Below are 14429 nucleotides of genomic sequence, written 5' to 3' on the forward strand. Positions count from 1 at the left end.
TGGAGGGTGTTTAAGAAGGTAACTTGGTAAAGTTTATAAAAAGCTACAAAAGAACAACAAGTGGGCAGATGAAAAATGTGCTAGCAAATTACTGTAACCACATGTTTTGATTGTATTTTTTAATTGCAAGAGGGAAGCCTTCCCTAGGAACTGCTGGAAGGTGAAAATAGGTGAGCTGCTGCTGGAGACCACGCTTCTGCTGCGGGCTGTAAGCACGCGCCATTCAGCTCTGCAGCCAGCCAGAAAGCTGTGTCTGAATAGGTGGCAGAGCTCTCACACTTCCATGTTTGCTGCCCCACAGGGATTTGGCCCACATGGGCCTTTGATGCCAATGCAAAGGAAAACCACTCCCAAATTAATCTGTGTAAGTGTCACTCAGCAGCAATCTGAACTCTGCAGTAAAATGAACAATTGTGACTTACTCTGTAAAAGCGCAAGCATGACAAAGGGTTGTGCACTTAGCTGGGACTCACAAAAGACCTCAAGTGATATTAACATCAAAGGTACACCTTTTCTCATAGTCACATCTACTTTTTGACAGCAGGGAGGGATTGGAAAATTCCTAGGGGAAAAAACATTCCAGAATTAATATCCCAGTACTGATATTTGTTAATATTTTTAACATCTTCTGCACTGGGCACTTAGTGCTTTTCAATCGAGGAGACACAAGAGCTTATTTCTAAACTGATTTTGTTTAACCATCCTTATTATCACTGTTTTATTTTCTGCCTGAATAGCCCCTTAGAAGACCTTCTGCAATCAATCTTCCTCAACACCAGAAGCGTTCAGAGTTCTACAGACAAGCAAGGCACTAGGCATTAGGCACAGGCACAGACTAGCAGTATGTCACACACACTATGTGTGTGACTTGATTGGGTTGTTTTTTGTTTAGTTTACTGAAAAAGGGCCATTTTACTTATGTTTTCATGCACGCATATCTACTGGTGGAGGAATATCCCTGGGTGAGATTTCTTACGTGATACCTGTTTGTGAAATAACAAGCTGAGTCTGCTGATGCTGGAAATCAGCCTTTTCTGAGTTCTTTTTCAGTGTATTTTTTTTCTCATGCCTTTCTTGCAATAGGAGAGTTGCTCTCTGTCTCATGCTTACGTCAGCCCAGAAGACCCTCCCAGACAGACTGTGGAATCAGAGTGTAAGTTTCTTGGCACGTGTTTCATTTCTTTTAGACTTAGAAGCATCAGAAATGAAACTAAATCTGCTTTCTCAGAAAATATATTCTTCTCTCATTCCCCAGGAAACCTTAGCCTGAGACTACTAGGAGATGACTGGCACTTGGAGGAAAGCAAAACAAAAAATTTTGTACAGCTGGCTTCTAAACACATAAATGTTGATGCAAAAGTCATTTCAGTCTGATTTGCAAACAGTGAGGCAGTGCTCCAAATGCATTGCCCAGATCATTAAAAAACTAATTCTGAGAGACATAAATGACCTAATGCTCCATCACAAGCACTGGGAAATAGCAGTCACAGGGAACGATGACACTTGAGATTATATATAAAAAACATTTGCTTAAAAGTAAATGTTCAGTGGAAAGACTGGCTCATTCTTTAGAAAGGCAAAGTTTGGGTTAACTAATTTCATGTCATGAAATCTCACACACCTAACTGAAATTCAGAAGCCTCTGGCCTCTATCCTTCCTTCACTCATTGAAGATTTAATAGCAGACTGCATGAGTTCTCATGTTATTATAATGAAATTAATGCCTGAAATTATACACGAGTGTAATTTACTGCACACACTGGGAAGTGTTTGCGTAAAGTGATTTACTGCCAGACCCCACTGGTCAGAGCGGAGTCACTTTCACCTGCAGCTACAGGAGTGTTTGAACTCCCGCATTTCGGAGTTAAGAGTTGGGAGACACCAGCTCCACGAGAACTGGAAGTTTCTTTGCACTTGAAGTGGAAACGAAAGCCCTCCACAACGGACCTGCTCGGTGCCCTGCATCCTCTGGGAGCTGTGGCAGGCGGGACCCCAGCGCTGTGTGCCACCAGGGGCTGCACTGCCCCGTGCCCTCACCCGCCCTGCCTCACCTGCTGTACACCAGGCACTCCATGTGGTTGATCTCCTTGTCCGAGCGGTAGCGGCTGTAATCCTCCCAGAGGTCCTTGATGGCGGTGACCGCCAGGATGAAGAGCACGGGGGCCAAGGCCAGCTCCGGCTGGAAGGCATTGACGGCTGGCACGAAGTTGAGGAGGGCGATGAACACAAAGTAAACGTTGGCCAGGCGGTGGAACTGCTCGAAGAGGTTCTTGGGCAGGAAGGACAATGCCGTGTACTTGGTGGTCTTGAGCCGGTTGCAGGCCAGCACCGTCCCCTTGGACTTCTCCGGCTCGGCCTCAGGTAACAGCAGGCTGGAGCGCACCAGCCGCGTCTTACTCTCCTTCTTCTTCCTCCGCCTCCTCTTCCTCTGCCTCTCCTTTCCCTCCGGCAGCACCTGGGGCGCTCCCTCTCCTCCTGCCGTGCCCTGGGACATCGCTGCCGCCCCGGTGTCCTCGCCCGGGCAGGGCGGGCAGCTCCCACGGGCAGGCTCGGCCCTAAGTTATCATCCTCCGCCGCCCGCCACGGCTCTCCTTTCCTCTTCCCCTCCGGGGGCGGGCGGGGGGAGGAGGGCTCTCTCAGCCCGCTCCTAGCCGCTCTGCCGGGACCTCTCTCGCTTTCTCCTCCTCCTCCTCCTGGCCGGGGAGGGGACGTGGGCAGGCGGGGAGCCGAGCCCTCCTCCCGCGGGCCTCTCCCCGTCCCAGGCGCGGGGGATGCGGGGCCGCGGGCGCGGCGGGGCCGGGGAGCGGGAAGCGGGAGCGGCCCTTCCGCGCACAGCCTGCCCCGAGCGCGTCCGTCCCGCCGTACACCCGGCAGGACACTTCAGGGCGGCTTTTGACTCTGAGTTACGTGTGGGACGGGGAAAGAGGTTCGAGCGGGGAGAGAGAAAACTCCCACTGAAGCGTCGGCGCTGCGCACTGGCCTTTATCCACGGCGCCCGGCAGCAGCTGGTGGGAGTTTTTACCAGCTGACTCACGGCGGAACATCCACTTTCTGCCTGAATCCGTGTGCCACGTTGATACCCATGCCCGTGCTTAGCCTGGAAGCTGGAACACAGCTCCCGGCTCTCCACGTCTGTCTGGTACGCCGGCTCTGTTGTGGCGGCCTTGGTGGCTGGGACAGCCCCACAGGTGGGAAGCAGAAAAATGAGGTTTTCGATGGAAAGCATTAGGCACTGCCACCTCCGCACACGCCCTGGCAGTGGTGTGTTCTAGCGCACGTTCGCCTCTGTGGATTTTCCTTTTCCCTTGTGGTAGGGTAGGTCTTACCAGCAAGGATTGGAAAATGCCAATCTCTTGCTTTGTGGTTTACGCTCTGCACTTTCTGGAGAAAGATACAGTTATGGGTCATGATGGATAGACAAGAAATACAGAAGAGAAGATAACTTAGATTGAAAGATTTCGTCTAAAATCTCAAGTGAACGAATGTAGTGAATAAGTGCAGAGATTTAAAAAACACATACTAAGAGAATAATTAAATTTTTGCTAGTAGGTGACATGAGTCTTCACTGCATCACTTTAAGCTGGGATTTAAGAGCAGACCCTTTGGATATGGGATTCCACAGGCAGCGTGAAAAGCTGCCATAGATCACTCCGGGCTGTGTCTAACCTGTAGTACAGATGCATTTTATTGGTCCTGATCCTGTGATATCCCAAGGTGGGATCATACTGAGCACAAAAGCCAGCCTTTCCTACCTGTCAGCGTGTTTCTTGTTGTCACAGAAAATAGGCAGAGTATAAACATCTAGTCTTGATACGAGGTCAGGTCAGGACAGTACTGACTGACCTGGCATTTTCTGGGAAAGTACCCAGTCCCACAACTCAGGTGCTGTCATGGCAAATTCCATGAAGACCAAGCAGTGAAAGCCATTACCTCACAGATTGTATGTGCTGCTGTGTTTTCATCCTTCCTTTTCCTATTTGCAGTATGTTTATAATTGCTCTTTGAAGTGTCCTGTTAATTAGGAGCCCTTTTCAGCCCCTGAGCCACTATGTGAGTGCTAGTTCAGCCCATGACCTGGTACTGGTACAGTGTGAAGCCACAAACCCTTTACTAATCCTGCTGTCTACTCTTCTGATGCTACTTCAAACTTAGCAGGGATTTCCTGGGTTTCTCAGCTCTTGGAATATAGACACAAGAAGGTTTTAGTTAGTGCATGGGAAAAAGGCAAAATTGGCCTGTTTTGGTTTTGTTGTTGTTGGTTTTTTGGGGTTTTTTTTTTTGTGGTTTGGTGGTTTTTTTGTTTGTTTGTTTGTTTTTTTGCAAAGTCTGCTCCTTTGTTGATAAGGAAAAAGAACAAAATGTTAAGAGGAAAAAAACCAAGAGAAATTTAAAAATCTCCTGTTTCAATTTTAAGTGGTTTTGGTTTGTTTGTTTGTTTGTTTGCTTACACTTGGGTTAACTTAAAGAGGAAGTTGGAATGAACAAACATCCTTTTTCTGTGCTTTGGAAATGCTGAAATGGGATGAGGAGGACATTCTATCATTGTGCAATATTCCCATAAACTGAGCTTCACCCATCCAAGGGCTCCTTGCAGGCAGCAGCGGATAATCCAAAAAGTGAATTGCTGGGATTTTTGCCACTGGCCTGCCAGCCACTGCAAGCCACTATTTTGTAGGTCTCTGGTTCATCCCAGGCCTCCAGGAGCTGAAGCACTGCTCAGGCTTCATTTTTCCTCTAGACGGCCCTCCAACTTGTTTACACAGATTAGAGGAGAAGCAACAGTGATATTTGTTCCTCTCTCTTGACAAGGCACATCACCTTGATCATCAACAAGAATAAACTGTTCATATCTTTATCAATGCCAGGTGGCTCATCTGGCATTCCAGAACAGATTAGAGGAGAAGCAACAGTGATATTTGTTCCTTTCTCTTGCCAAGGCACATCACCTCTTAGAATAAGCTGTTCATATCTTTATCAATGCCAGTGACTCATCTGGCATTCCAGGTATACTCAAATGGCTTGAGCATAGCACATCTGAGTGGAAAGATGGTGCACACAAGAAAGATGGTGTGGAGTAGTGAAAGCCTGTGCTGGCAGGAGAAGTAAGGCAGTTGCTCAGTCACTGAGTCCACCACATAAAAATGATGTGTAAATCATCAAAAAATAGTGTCTAGATCAGGTTTAGCAGTGCATATTCAGCAAACTTTCAGTAACTGAAAGTAAATTAAGGGTTAGATGTGTAGTAACATTGAACTTTCAAACAGAGTGCTCGAGGCAAGGTAAGAAAAGACAATTCTCACATTCCACTTTAGCTGCTTGTTTAAGGAAAACATCTGTGCAAGTTAGGAGAGCCTAACCTGGGATGAATTGTGCTTATATGTAGTGATATTGGCCAAACTTGTGACACCAGATATCCCAAAATTGTCAGTTACAATTCCACAATTATAAGAAATTGTCTATAAGTCAGTGGGTACACTTTAAAACCTGTTTTACTTGCATAGTTTTGGAGTGCTCAGGACTCACATTAACAAGATTTCTTTTGGAACAGAATAACAGGAGAGAAACTTAAAGATATTGAACAGAAGCTGAAAGTGTTTATGTAATTCCCATGAGCTGAGATTTACAAACAGATACAGCAGCAGAAAGATAACAAACAGTTGGGTTGGAGCCTCTGAAACATTATGCATTTGTTTGCTAAATTGTTTATTTAATAGCAATTTAAAACCTTTGTATTTGAGTATGTATTGGCAGAGTTAAGCACCACCCTTGGAAAGTTTCACTATAAAAAAAAGTAGAAAGTATGCCACACCCTACTGGTCAAGAGCTAAAAAGCACTTCTCATATCATTGACCACGACTTTCTTTGTTGCTAGTAAATTGCTTTTTAACTGATACAGGCAAGCTAAAGTATTGCAAGGCAGTGCCACATGGAAAGGATGTGGCACCTCTCTGTTTTCTGTGTAGTCACATGAGGAATCCAAAATTCTGGATCTTTATACTAAAACCTGACAAAATGTAATCCATAATAAATAAAAACAGGAGTTAACATTACTTTAAAAAGGCTTTTAAGCCTAATGTTTGTTAGGCTTTTCTAGCCAAAAATTTTGTCAATGTAGACACTTCCAAGAATTTAGTCCTTCCTTTCCATTTGGAAATAAAACTGTGCAGAAAGGGTTTAAGAAAGCATGAATATTTGTATCTAAACTCATATCTGACCTCTCCCTACCCACACAGTTCAAGTATGTGAGGTTGGAAATAAGAGGCAGGCAGGCAGCAAATTCAGCTTTCAACTGGTACAAAATGCACATGCACAAGTCTGGCTTTAGCTTTTGAGTACAAAAGGACAAGTATGTTGCTTTTGTTGTCAACTGCAGTACATCTGCATCTCCTTTTTTTTGGAGTCTTCTGGAGGAAAGGAGGTGAAAAGAAATTTGCTTTAAATCATTCTGGATGATGCATGGATCCTACAAAGTATCACCCTCAAGAAACAGAAGCAAACTGTTTTGAAAAGCCAGAGGAGCCAAGAGCCAAAGACTAGATTTGCTGGATAACCTGAACTAAACTATGGTCTCTTTACTAAATGAACATGTGGACTCTGCTGTTTTTCAGGGTCATTGGAGTGAAGCTCTCAGCCAAGGTGATGTCTGCAGATTGCTCTCTGCTCTAATTGCTCCCTGCTCCCACTGATGTCTCCTTCCTGTCCAGAGCTCTTCCTTTGTTGTCACATGGCTTTTTCTCAGCGTCCTTAATCTCTGCATTTTGCTTGGTATCTGCTCTCTTATTTCTCCTGCCATTAACCTGAATCCAGCCTCTGATGCCCAATATCTCTTGAATTTCAAGCTCTCTCCAGAGCCTTTCCCAGTGCCTGACTCTTTTTGTCAACTGTGCACATTTTCCTCAGATCAAAGACTAAAATTGAAAAAGGAGACATGTTGTAAGCATCACTTATTCTGATAATAGTTAGCTCTTTCATAGCCTGGGCCACTAAAAGCTGAGCCTTAAGGTATGGCACTGCCTTTAAGGCTAGAAGGAACTACAGGATTTTCTGGACCAAGATACTGTATTAACTTTTAGCTGCCACATGTGCTAGAGCTTGAAATCATTATTGAACTATTATGTGAACATACTGCTTGCTCAGAGACCAGATAACCAGTTTTATTCCTCTTCTTAGGGTCCTCAGCCTTGATTACGTTTGAACTATTTTTTATGGCATGGGATTTTGTCAGTATGCAAGAATCATAACATCAACCAAAAAATGCCTTTAGCCTGATGGTTGTGTGAAACAGTTGGAAATTGGCATCCACCTGAATGCTAAGGATGAAAACACCATAGACACAGAGATAAGATCACATTCACATTACTGATATATCTCCTGATTTGACTTGTCATTGTTTTTGAAATCTTGGAGTTACCATTATTCCATTTTAACAATTTGCTTCTTCCTATCATAAGAAAGTGAAACAAATGTAATTTTAACATAGTCTGATTTACTAGACCACGTTTGTAATATTTATATGATCCTAAAATAAAGATTTCCCATGTTGGATATTGCCAGAAACATCTGTCAAATTACTTGTGATTCTCCTTTGGTCCAGAGAAGTTATTTTAATATTAACATGCTTAATATTATGGAACCACCCAGAGGCCTTAGTTGGAATCTAGGACTTTAAGAACTATAAAAATAACTGTAAAGACATGGTACCACACATCAGACAAAATCTGTTCTGCCCTTTGCAGATGAGACGTATCCCATCTGGCTTCCTGTAAAGGGGACAGGCATACATGTTTTGAACAAGCAGAAAAAAGGCAAGAGGCTTTCAGTGTGAACAGCCTGCTGAAAATGCCAGAATTTGATGAGGCAAGACAGCAGCCAAAATGGCATTATTCCCCATTTCGTTCTAGTCTGCAGGAGATACGTAGATACACACACACACACATGCACATACAGAAGCTATATGTGTCTGTGCGTGTGTTTACATATATATACACCACATAGAATAGCTTGGGTTGGAAGGGACCTTAAAGATCATCTAGTTCTAATCTCACCATCATGGGCAGGGATGCCACCCACAAGGAGAGGTTGCTCAGGGCCCCATTCAAAGTGATCTTGATCATCCTACCAGGGATGGGGCATCCACAGCTTCTCTGAGCACCTCTGTAAAGAATTTCTTCCTAACACCCAATCTCTTTTTTTTTAAGTTTAGAACCATTACCCAATGTTCTTTCAATATTTGCCCATGTAAAAAGTTATTGTCCCTCTTTTTTATAAACCCCCTTTAAGTACGGGAAGAATACAATAAGGTCTCCCCAGAGCATTCTCTTCTCCAGACTGATCAGCCCCAATTGTCTTATCCTGACTTTTTAGAAGAGGTGCTCCAGCCCTCTGATCCTCTTCATGCCCCTCCTCTGGTCCTGTTCAAACACATCAGTGTCTTTCTTGTGCTGAGGACTCAGTCCAGAGCTGGACACAATCCTCTGGGTGGAGTCTCACAAAAGTGGAGTAGAGGGGCAGAATCACCTCCTTTGACCTGCTGGCCACACCTCCTTCGGTTCAGCCCAGAATGTGGTTGACTTGTCAGGCACATATCAGGTCATGTCCAGTTTTTTCCTCCACCAGAACCCCCTAGTCATTCTCTGCAGGGCTGTTTTCAATAAATTCTTCCAGTCTGTACGCATCTCTGGGATTACTCTGACCCTGATGCAGCACCTTTCACTTGATCTTGTTGAACCTCATAAGGTTCTTGTGGGCCCACTTCTCAGGGTTTTCCAGGTCTCTCAGGATGGCATCCGCTCCTTCAGTCTTGTCAACTGTACTGCACAACTTTTTGTCACCTTGGCAACTCAATCTCACTATCCATGAAGGTATTGAAAAATACTGGTCCCGAGACAGAGCCCTAGGGGACACTACCCATCACTGACCTCCACCTGGACATAGAGCCGTTGAGAACACCTCTGTCCACATCCAGAGAAATCCCACTCCTTTGTTTCTCAATGGGCAGAGAGGGGAGATTTGTGTCCCAAGGTAAGCAGGAGCCATGTGACAAAGAGTTGTGTTCAGTGTTGCAGCACTAAGGGAAGTCAATCTTGTTCAGGGCCTGAGCAGCCTTGCTGGACCTTTTCAGTGCAAAGGTAAGATATTATTGAGGAACAGCTTCTACCTTTTGGAAGCGAGAGCAGTGCTACTTTGCAAGCCTCTCACATTCTTCATACATTCCACTGAAATGTTTTTCCCATCTACCATGCCCCATGGGCACCGGCATCTTGCATCCTGCCAGGTACATATTGCAGGATCTGCTCCACCACACCCAGCTGTTCTGTCAGATGATGGATTCATAGAGGCTGTCTGGTGTGCAAGGGGCTGGAGGGCGAAGGAGACTACAACACTGTGGAATGTATACCTTTGATTGGTGTCTTGTGTGGAAAGAAGCCTGTTCAGAGAGTAGAGGGCTGCCATGTCCTTTTCTCCTGAACAGCCATGTCCATTCTACTCACATGCAGACCCCTGGCAAATGAGCCAACTGGCCTGTGAAGCCTCAGGAATGGCAGATTTGGAAATTGGTAGTACTGTAGAATAAACTAGATAAAAAACTAGTCAAGGTGTAGGACAGCTGTAAATTAAAGACATGAAGCATTCGGATATCTGTAGTTACCTTGTAGGCATGAAAAAAACACCACTTTGCAAATGCTTAATGACTAGTAATATTTGAGATGTAAGGAATAGCCACACAGAGCCATTGAGCAGCATTTAGAGCTTTCAGATCTGGAAGTTTCCTCTAGTAATCTCAACTGAAAAAGTGCTGCCACAGTTGGTGGAGAAAGACTGCCACTTCTAGGACATCAAGAACATCCCAAAATGTGTCAGTAGGTAAATGGATCAGTGAAGCCCATGCTCAAAAAACCACTTAATTTTTCACTGACTGCAGAAGTTATAAGTGATTAGTGCAGAGGAAGATGTTTCCTTGGTGGTATCCAAAGCTAGGCAAAGTAAACTTGCTCCTTTATATCTTGCCCAAGCCAGTCCACAGCAGAACAACCAACACTCCACTGTAAAATGCAAGGTTGAATTGGATGGGGCACTCACAATATGAGGGCAGGAGAAACCCCAGCTGTGTAAGAATCCTGTGGCCACTCAGTTATGCCTGGCACACCAGCCAAAAATTATAATATACAGTGGCAAGTTGTCCCCTTATGCAGTGGGAAATCAGAGACAGCTCTTTACCTACTTAACCTCCCCCCTCGCAGAAATGCTTTTTTTTAATGTCCAAGGCATTTACAGGGGGAAATCCCTAAGCATTGTTTCAGTCCATCAACTAACTAACATACTCATACACAGGGGCACTGCAGAAGAGGAAATGCAGGAAAACCTATGTAATTAACTGCAGGAGTCAAAGCAGACATGCTATTTATAGAAACTGCAGTTTGTGAGGAAATGAAAGTTAATATCCTTACTGTGGAGCTGCCAACTCTTGCTATTTCATGGTGAGTCTCACAGTATTTGTTGCTGTTCTTAAAGCTGAATATCCTTTCATAATGGGATCTTGCAACAAGCTCAGCTTGCTAAGGCAAAAAAACATGATTGGAAAAAAGAAGCAGAAAATAAAGAAGAGAATATAAAAAGACTTAATGTTTTTGAAAACACTGTGATTCTTAAAGCAATTCTATGACTTTTAAAAATCCTGGTAATTTTTAACACCAAGCAATTGAAGTGATTGTCTTTGTATAGGAGCTGCTGTGGGATTTCCTGTATGTGTGGAGTCAAAACATATTTCACATCTCTCTATAAAGAAAATACTGACTCATTATATTGTTCCTGAATGCCAAATTGGGTGTCTCTTCAAATTAAGAGATATTTAATGACTTGTCATGCTTATATTTTTCTATATCTAGATTTCTTAAAAAAAAAAAAAAAAAAAAAAAAAAAAAAAAAAAAAAAAAAAAAAAAAAAAAAAAAAACCTACTTAGCCCGAAAAAGGTAATTAAAGATGCATGAATGAGTTTTTACAAGAATTTTTCTGAGGAGAGCTTGCTATGCCTTTGCTGGAGAATTAACAAAGGGAAGCTGGGGCTCTTTTGCTATTTGGTTGTTAGTCAGGGTTGCTTGAAGAGAAAGTTGTACAAGCCAATGTTTTCTTGCTGGCTAGTCACTAGAGTCAGATTTGCCTCTGGATTTTGCGACTGCACGGCAAAACAAGACTTCTATTCAGCTCAGATGCAAAGAGGTAGCTGCAGGCTCTTACTCCTTCTGGGAAGGCGAGTGCTGCCTTCAATCTGCTGAGGGTCTAGGGCATCACTGATTGATTGTCTTTTGCCTAGAGGTGACTCAGAATGGCCAGGCTTAGTACAAAATGGTGTAAATGGGCTACAAACAACCAGATTTGAAAAGAAAAGAAAAGAAAAAAAAAAAAACAAACCCTCAACAGCAGGCGAGTGAAAGGGTGACTTTCCCGCCTTTGGGGAGCTCATCTGTAAGTAGAACTGATTGGGAAAAATCTGGTTCATTGAGCCTGACTACTTTATTGGAAATCTAGTAGCCTGGAGAACTCTTGCTGAAATTAAGGCAGCATTTTCAGTGGTACTGCTGGCTTTGTCATGAGTCTTGTGATACTGCTTAGGGTGGGGTTTGCCAGTCTGCTTTTCCACTTGCCCCGGCAGCAAGGGATGCCCTAATGTATGGGATCCCTGGCTCTGCAGCACTCATCTTGGTAACTGGGGCCATTCTAGCTGGTCTGGAAGCTTGCAGGCTTCTTATGTGTCTGCTCGTATCACCAGAGAAGCTAGCAAATGCAGTATTTTAGCGATTTGCATCCTGGAAAATATTTCAAGCAAAGCAGTGTTCAGGCTATCTATAAAATAATATAGTCCAGAGTAGAAAATTACTTGTAGTAGAGAACCACAAGCTTCTGATTAGTCCTGTTTTTAATCCTTGTGTCCAAATTCATGTCCAAATGCCAAGATCCAAATATACATTTGTTTGCTACATACTTAAAGAACACTGGTGTGTATGTCAAACTTACTGTCTCTGTTTATATTATATGCCACTGACCATAAGAACAACTCATCCTTTTGCCCTACTAGAACTAATGAACTTCAGTGGAGACTTGCTTTTAACAACTAAGCAGATGTTTCTGCAGTGCTAGAATGAAGTGGGTAGAGAGACCAATTCTAACTTACAAATTCCCTATAATTTCCCAACAGCTTAAAAATCTATAAAGATTTAGAGAGACTCATTATTTGGTATTGGGTGGTTTGTTTGGGTCTTTTTCCTGGTGCAATCCTCTGTGTGTAGTGATTGTTCTGTAGACCCCTCCATGATGTAGCAAGCAATAGCAAGTCAAGGCTGTATGACAGTAGAGTGGGTATGTAAGCATCACTTATATCAGAGACTGTATATCACAGAAACAGCTGAAAGATGACTTCTAATTCAGCATTCACTAATGCAGTAAATATTAAGACTGTATAAGATTTGTATATAAGACAGTATATTTAAATGGGAGGGGAGGCTTTTTATAATCAACTAGCTTTTGCTGTGTTTGGAAAAACAGAGGATTAGTGCTGGCTCTCTTCTGATCTGGAAGTAACTCTCAGTGGTGGAAAAAATTGATATTCCTTCCACCCTGATCTCCAGAATCTGAAAGTTCCAACCACTTCCCCATAACAGTGCTTCCATGGTGCTGTGCTGGTTTATTGACTTGGGAAATTTCCGCTTCTGCTTTGTCAGCCGTATCAGTGATCCATGTTTCTTTCCTTTCCCTACTTACTCTTCCTGGCCTTATTTAAACAGGTTTTTATTGTCTGTGTTTTTATATTACCGGGTAACACTACTAATCCGTACCTGAATGAGAGTGACCATAAATAGCCTCTATATATAATATACAGCACCCACCATATGTGCACAATATGAACACACACACGTGCACCCATTGTATGCATACACAGTCTGCACACACACTGCACAGATTTCTGCAAAGTGTACAGGGTGACTTTTGATGTTGTTCATAGATGTAGTAATCTGCTGTGTGTAGTTAAGATATTGTTATCGGAGAGATTTCTATAGGACATTGCTTTCTTCTAGTAATTTAGTTACATTCATTAAGCAAAGGCTATTATTTCAAACTGCAACTCAAGCTCCTGTATGCCTTGCTTGCAAAAAGCAGTGAACTTGAGATAACTAATGTTTTAAATAAATAAGATGTGGGAAACCAGAAGGAATGCCAATGAAAGGGTGGTGTATCAACAGTAGTTAGGAGAAATTTGAAGAGCAGCCAGCATAATATGTTTAAAGGGTGGAGGAGAATTACAATGGCAACACAATGTTTTGATCAAAATAAAGCAATTTTTATGTGTAATGAAGCACTAGCCCACAATTTTTAAAGACCTGTGTATTCAACAGCCACAGGCTGACTTTCAAGTTTACAGGCTACTATGTTTCATATTAAGAAAAGATATAGTTTATCATTCTCTTTCAACAAAACACCAGATAGCTAACACAGCAATGAAAACAAGACTTAAAAAAAACCAAAACAACACACACACACACACACACAAAAACAAACAACAACAACAACAACAAAAACAAAACAACACACACACACACACACAAAAACAAACAACAACAACAACAACAAAAACAACCAAAACCCTGATCTCCAGAATCTGAAAGTTCCAACCACTTCCCCATAACAGCGCTTCCATGGTGCTGTGCTGGTTTATTGACTTGGGAAATTTCCGCTTCTGCTTTGTCAGCCGTATCAGTGATCCATGTTTCTTTCCTTTCCCTACTTACTCTTCCTGGCCTTATTTAAACAGGTTTTTATTGTCTGTGTTTTTATATTACCGGGTAACACTACTAATCCGTACCTGAATGAGAGTGACCATAAATAGCCTCTATATATAATATACAGCACCCACCATATGTGCACAATATGAACACACACACGTGCACCCATTGTATGCATACACAGTCTGCACACACACTGCACAGATTTCTGCAAAGTGTACAGGGTGACTTTTGATGTTGTTCATAGATGTAGTAATCTGCTGTGTGTAGTTAAGATATTGTTATCGGAGAGATTTCTATAGGACATTGCTTTCTTCTAGTAATTTAGTTACATTCATTAAGCAAAGGCTATTATTTCAAACTGCAACTCAAGCTCCTGTATGCCTTGCTTGCAAAAAGCAGTGAACTTGAGATAACTAATGTTTTAAATAAATAAGATGTGGGAAACCAGAAGGAATGCCAATGAAAGGGTGGTGTATCAACAGTAGTTAGGAGAAATTTGAAGAGCAGCCAGCATAATATGTTTAAAGGGTGGAGGAGAATTACAATGGCAACACAATGTTTTGATCAAAATAAAGCAATTTTTATGTGTAATGAAGCACTAGCCCACAATTTTTAAAGACCTGTGTATTCAACAGCCACAGGCTGACTTT

The 14429-nt window shown here is 42.8% G+C and overlaps 1 protein-coding gene across 3 annotated transcripts in view; it reads right to left on the reverse strand.

Moving 5' to 3' along the window:
- Positions 1–3013, reverse strand: part of ATP10A (ATPase phospholipid transporting 10A (putative)) — a 110827-nt gene extending 107814 nt beyond the window's left edge. For all 3 annotated transcript variants that reach the window (XM_039714500.1, XM_039714501.1, XM_039714499.1), the window contains exon 1: positions 2052–3013. In XM_039714500.1, coding sequence (XP_039570434.1) covers positions 2052–2494 — 443 coding nt within the window. In that variant the 5' untranslated portion in view covers positions 2495–3013. The remainder of the gene's footprint in view (positions 1–2051) is intronic.
- Between the last annotated feature and the right edge of the window lie 11416 nt (positions 3014–14429).

Source organism: Passer montanus, unplaced genomic scaffold, assembly GCF_014805655.1.
Source record: "Passer montanus isolate IOZ18808 unplaced genomic scaffold, ASM1480565v1 scaffold3, whole genome shotgun sequence".
In the NCBI taxonomy this organism is placed as follows: Eukaryota; Metazoa; Chordata; class Aves; order Passeriformes; family Passeridae; genus Passer; species Passer montanus.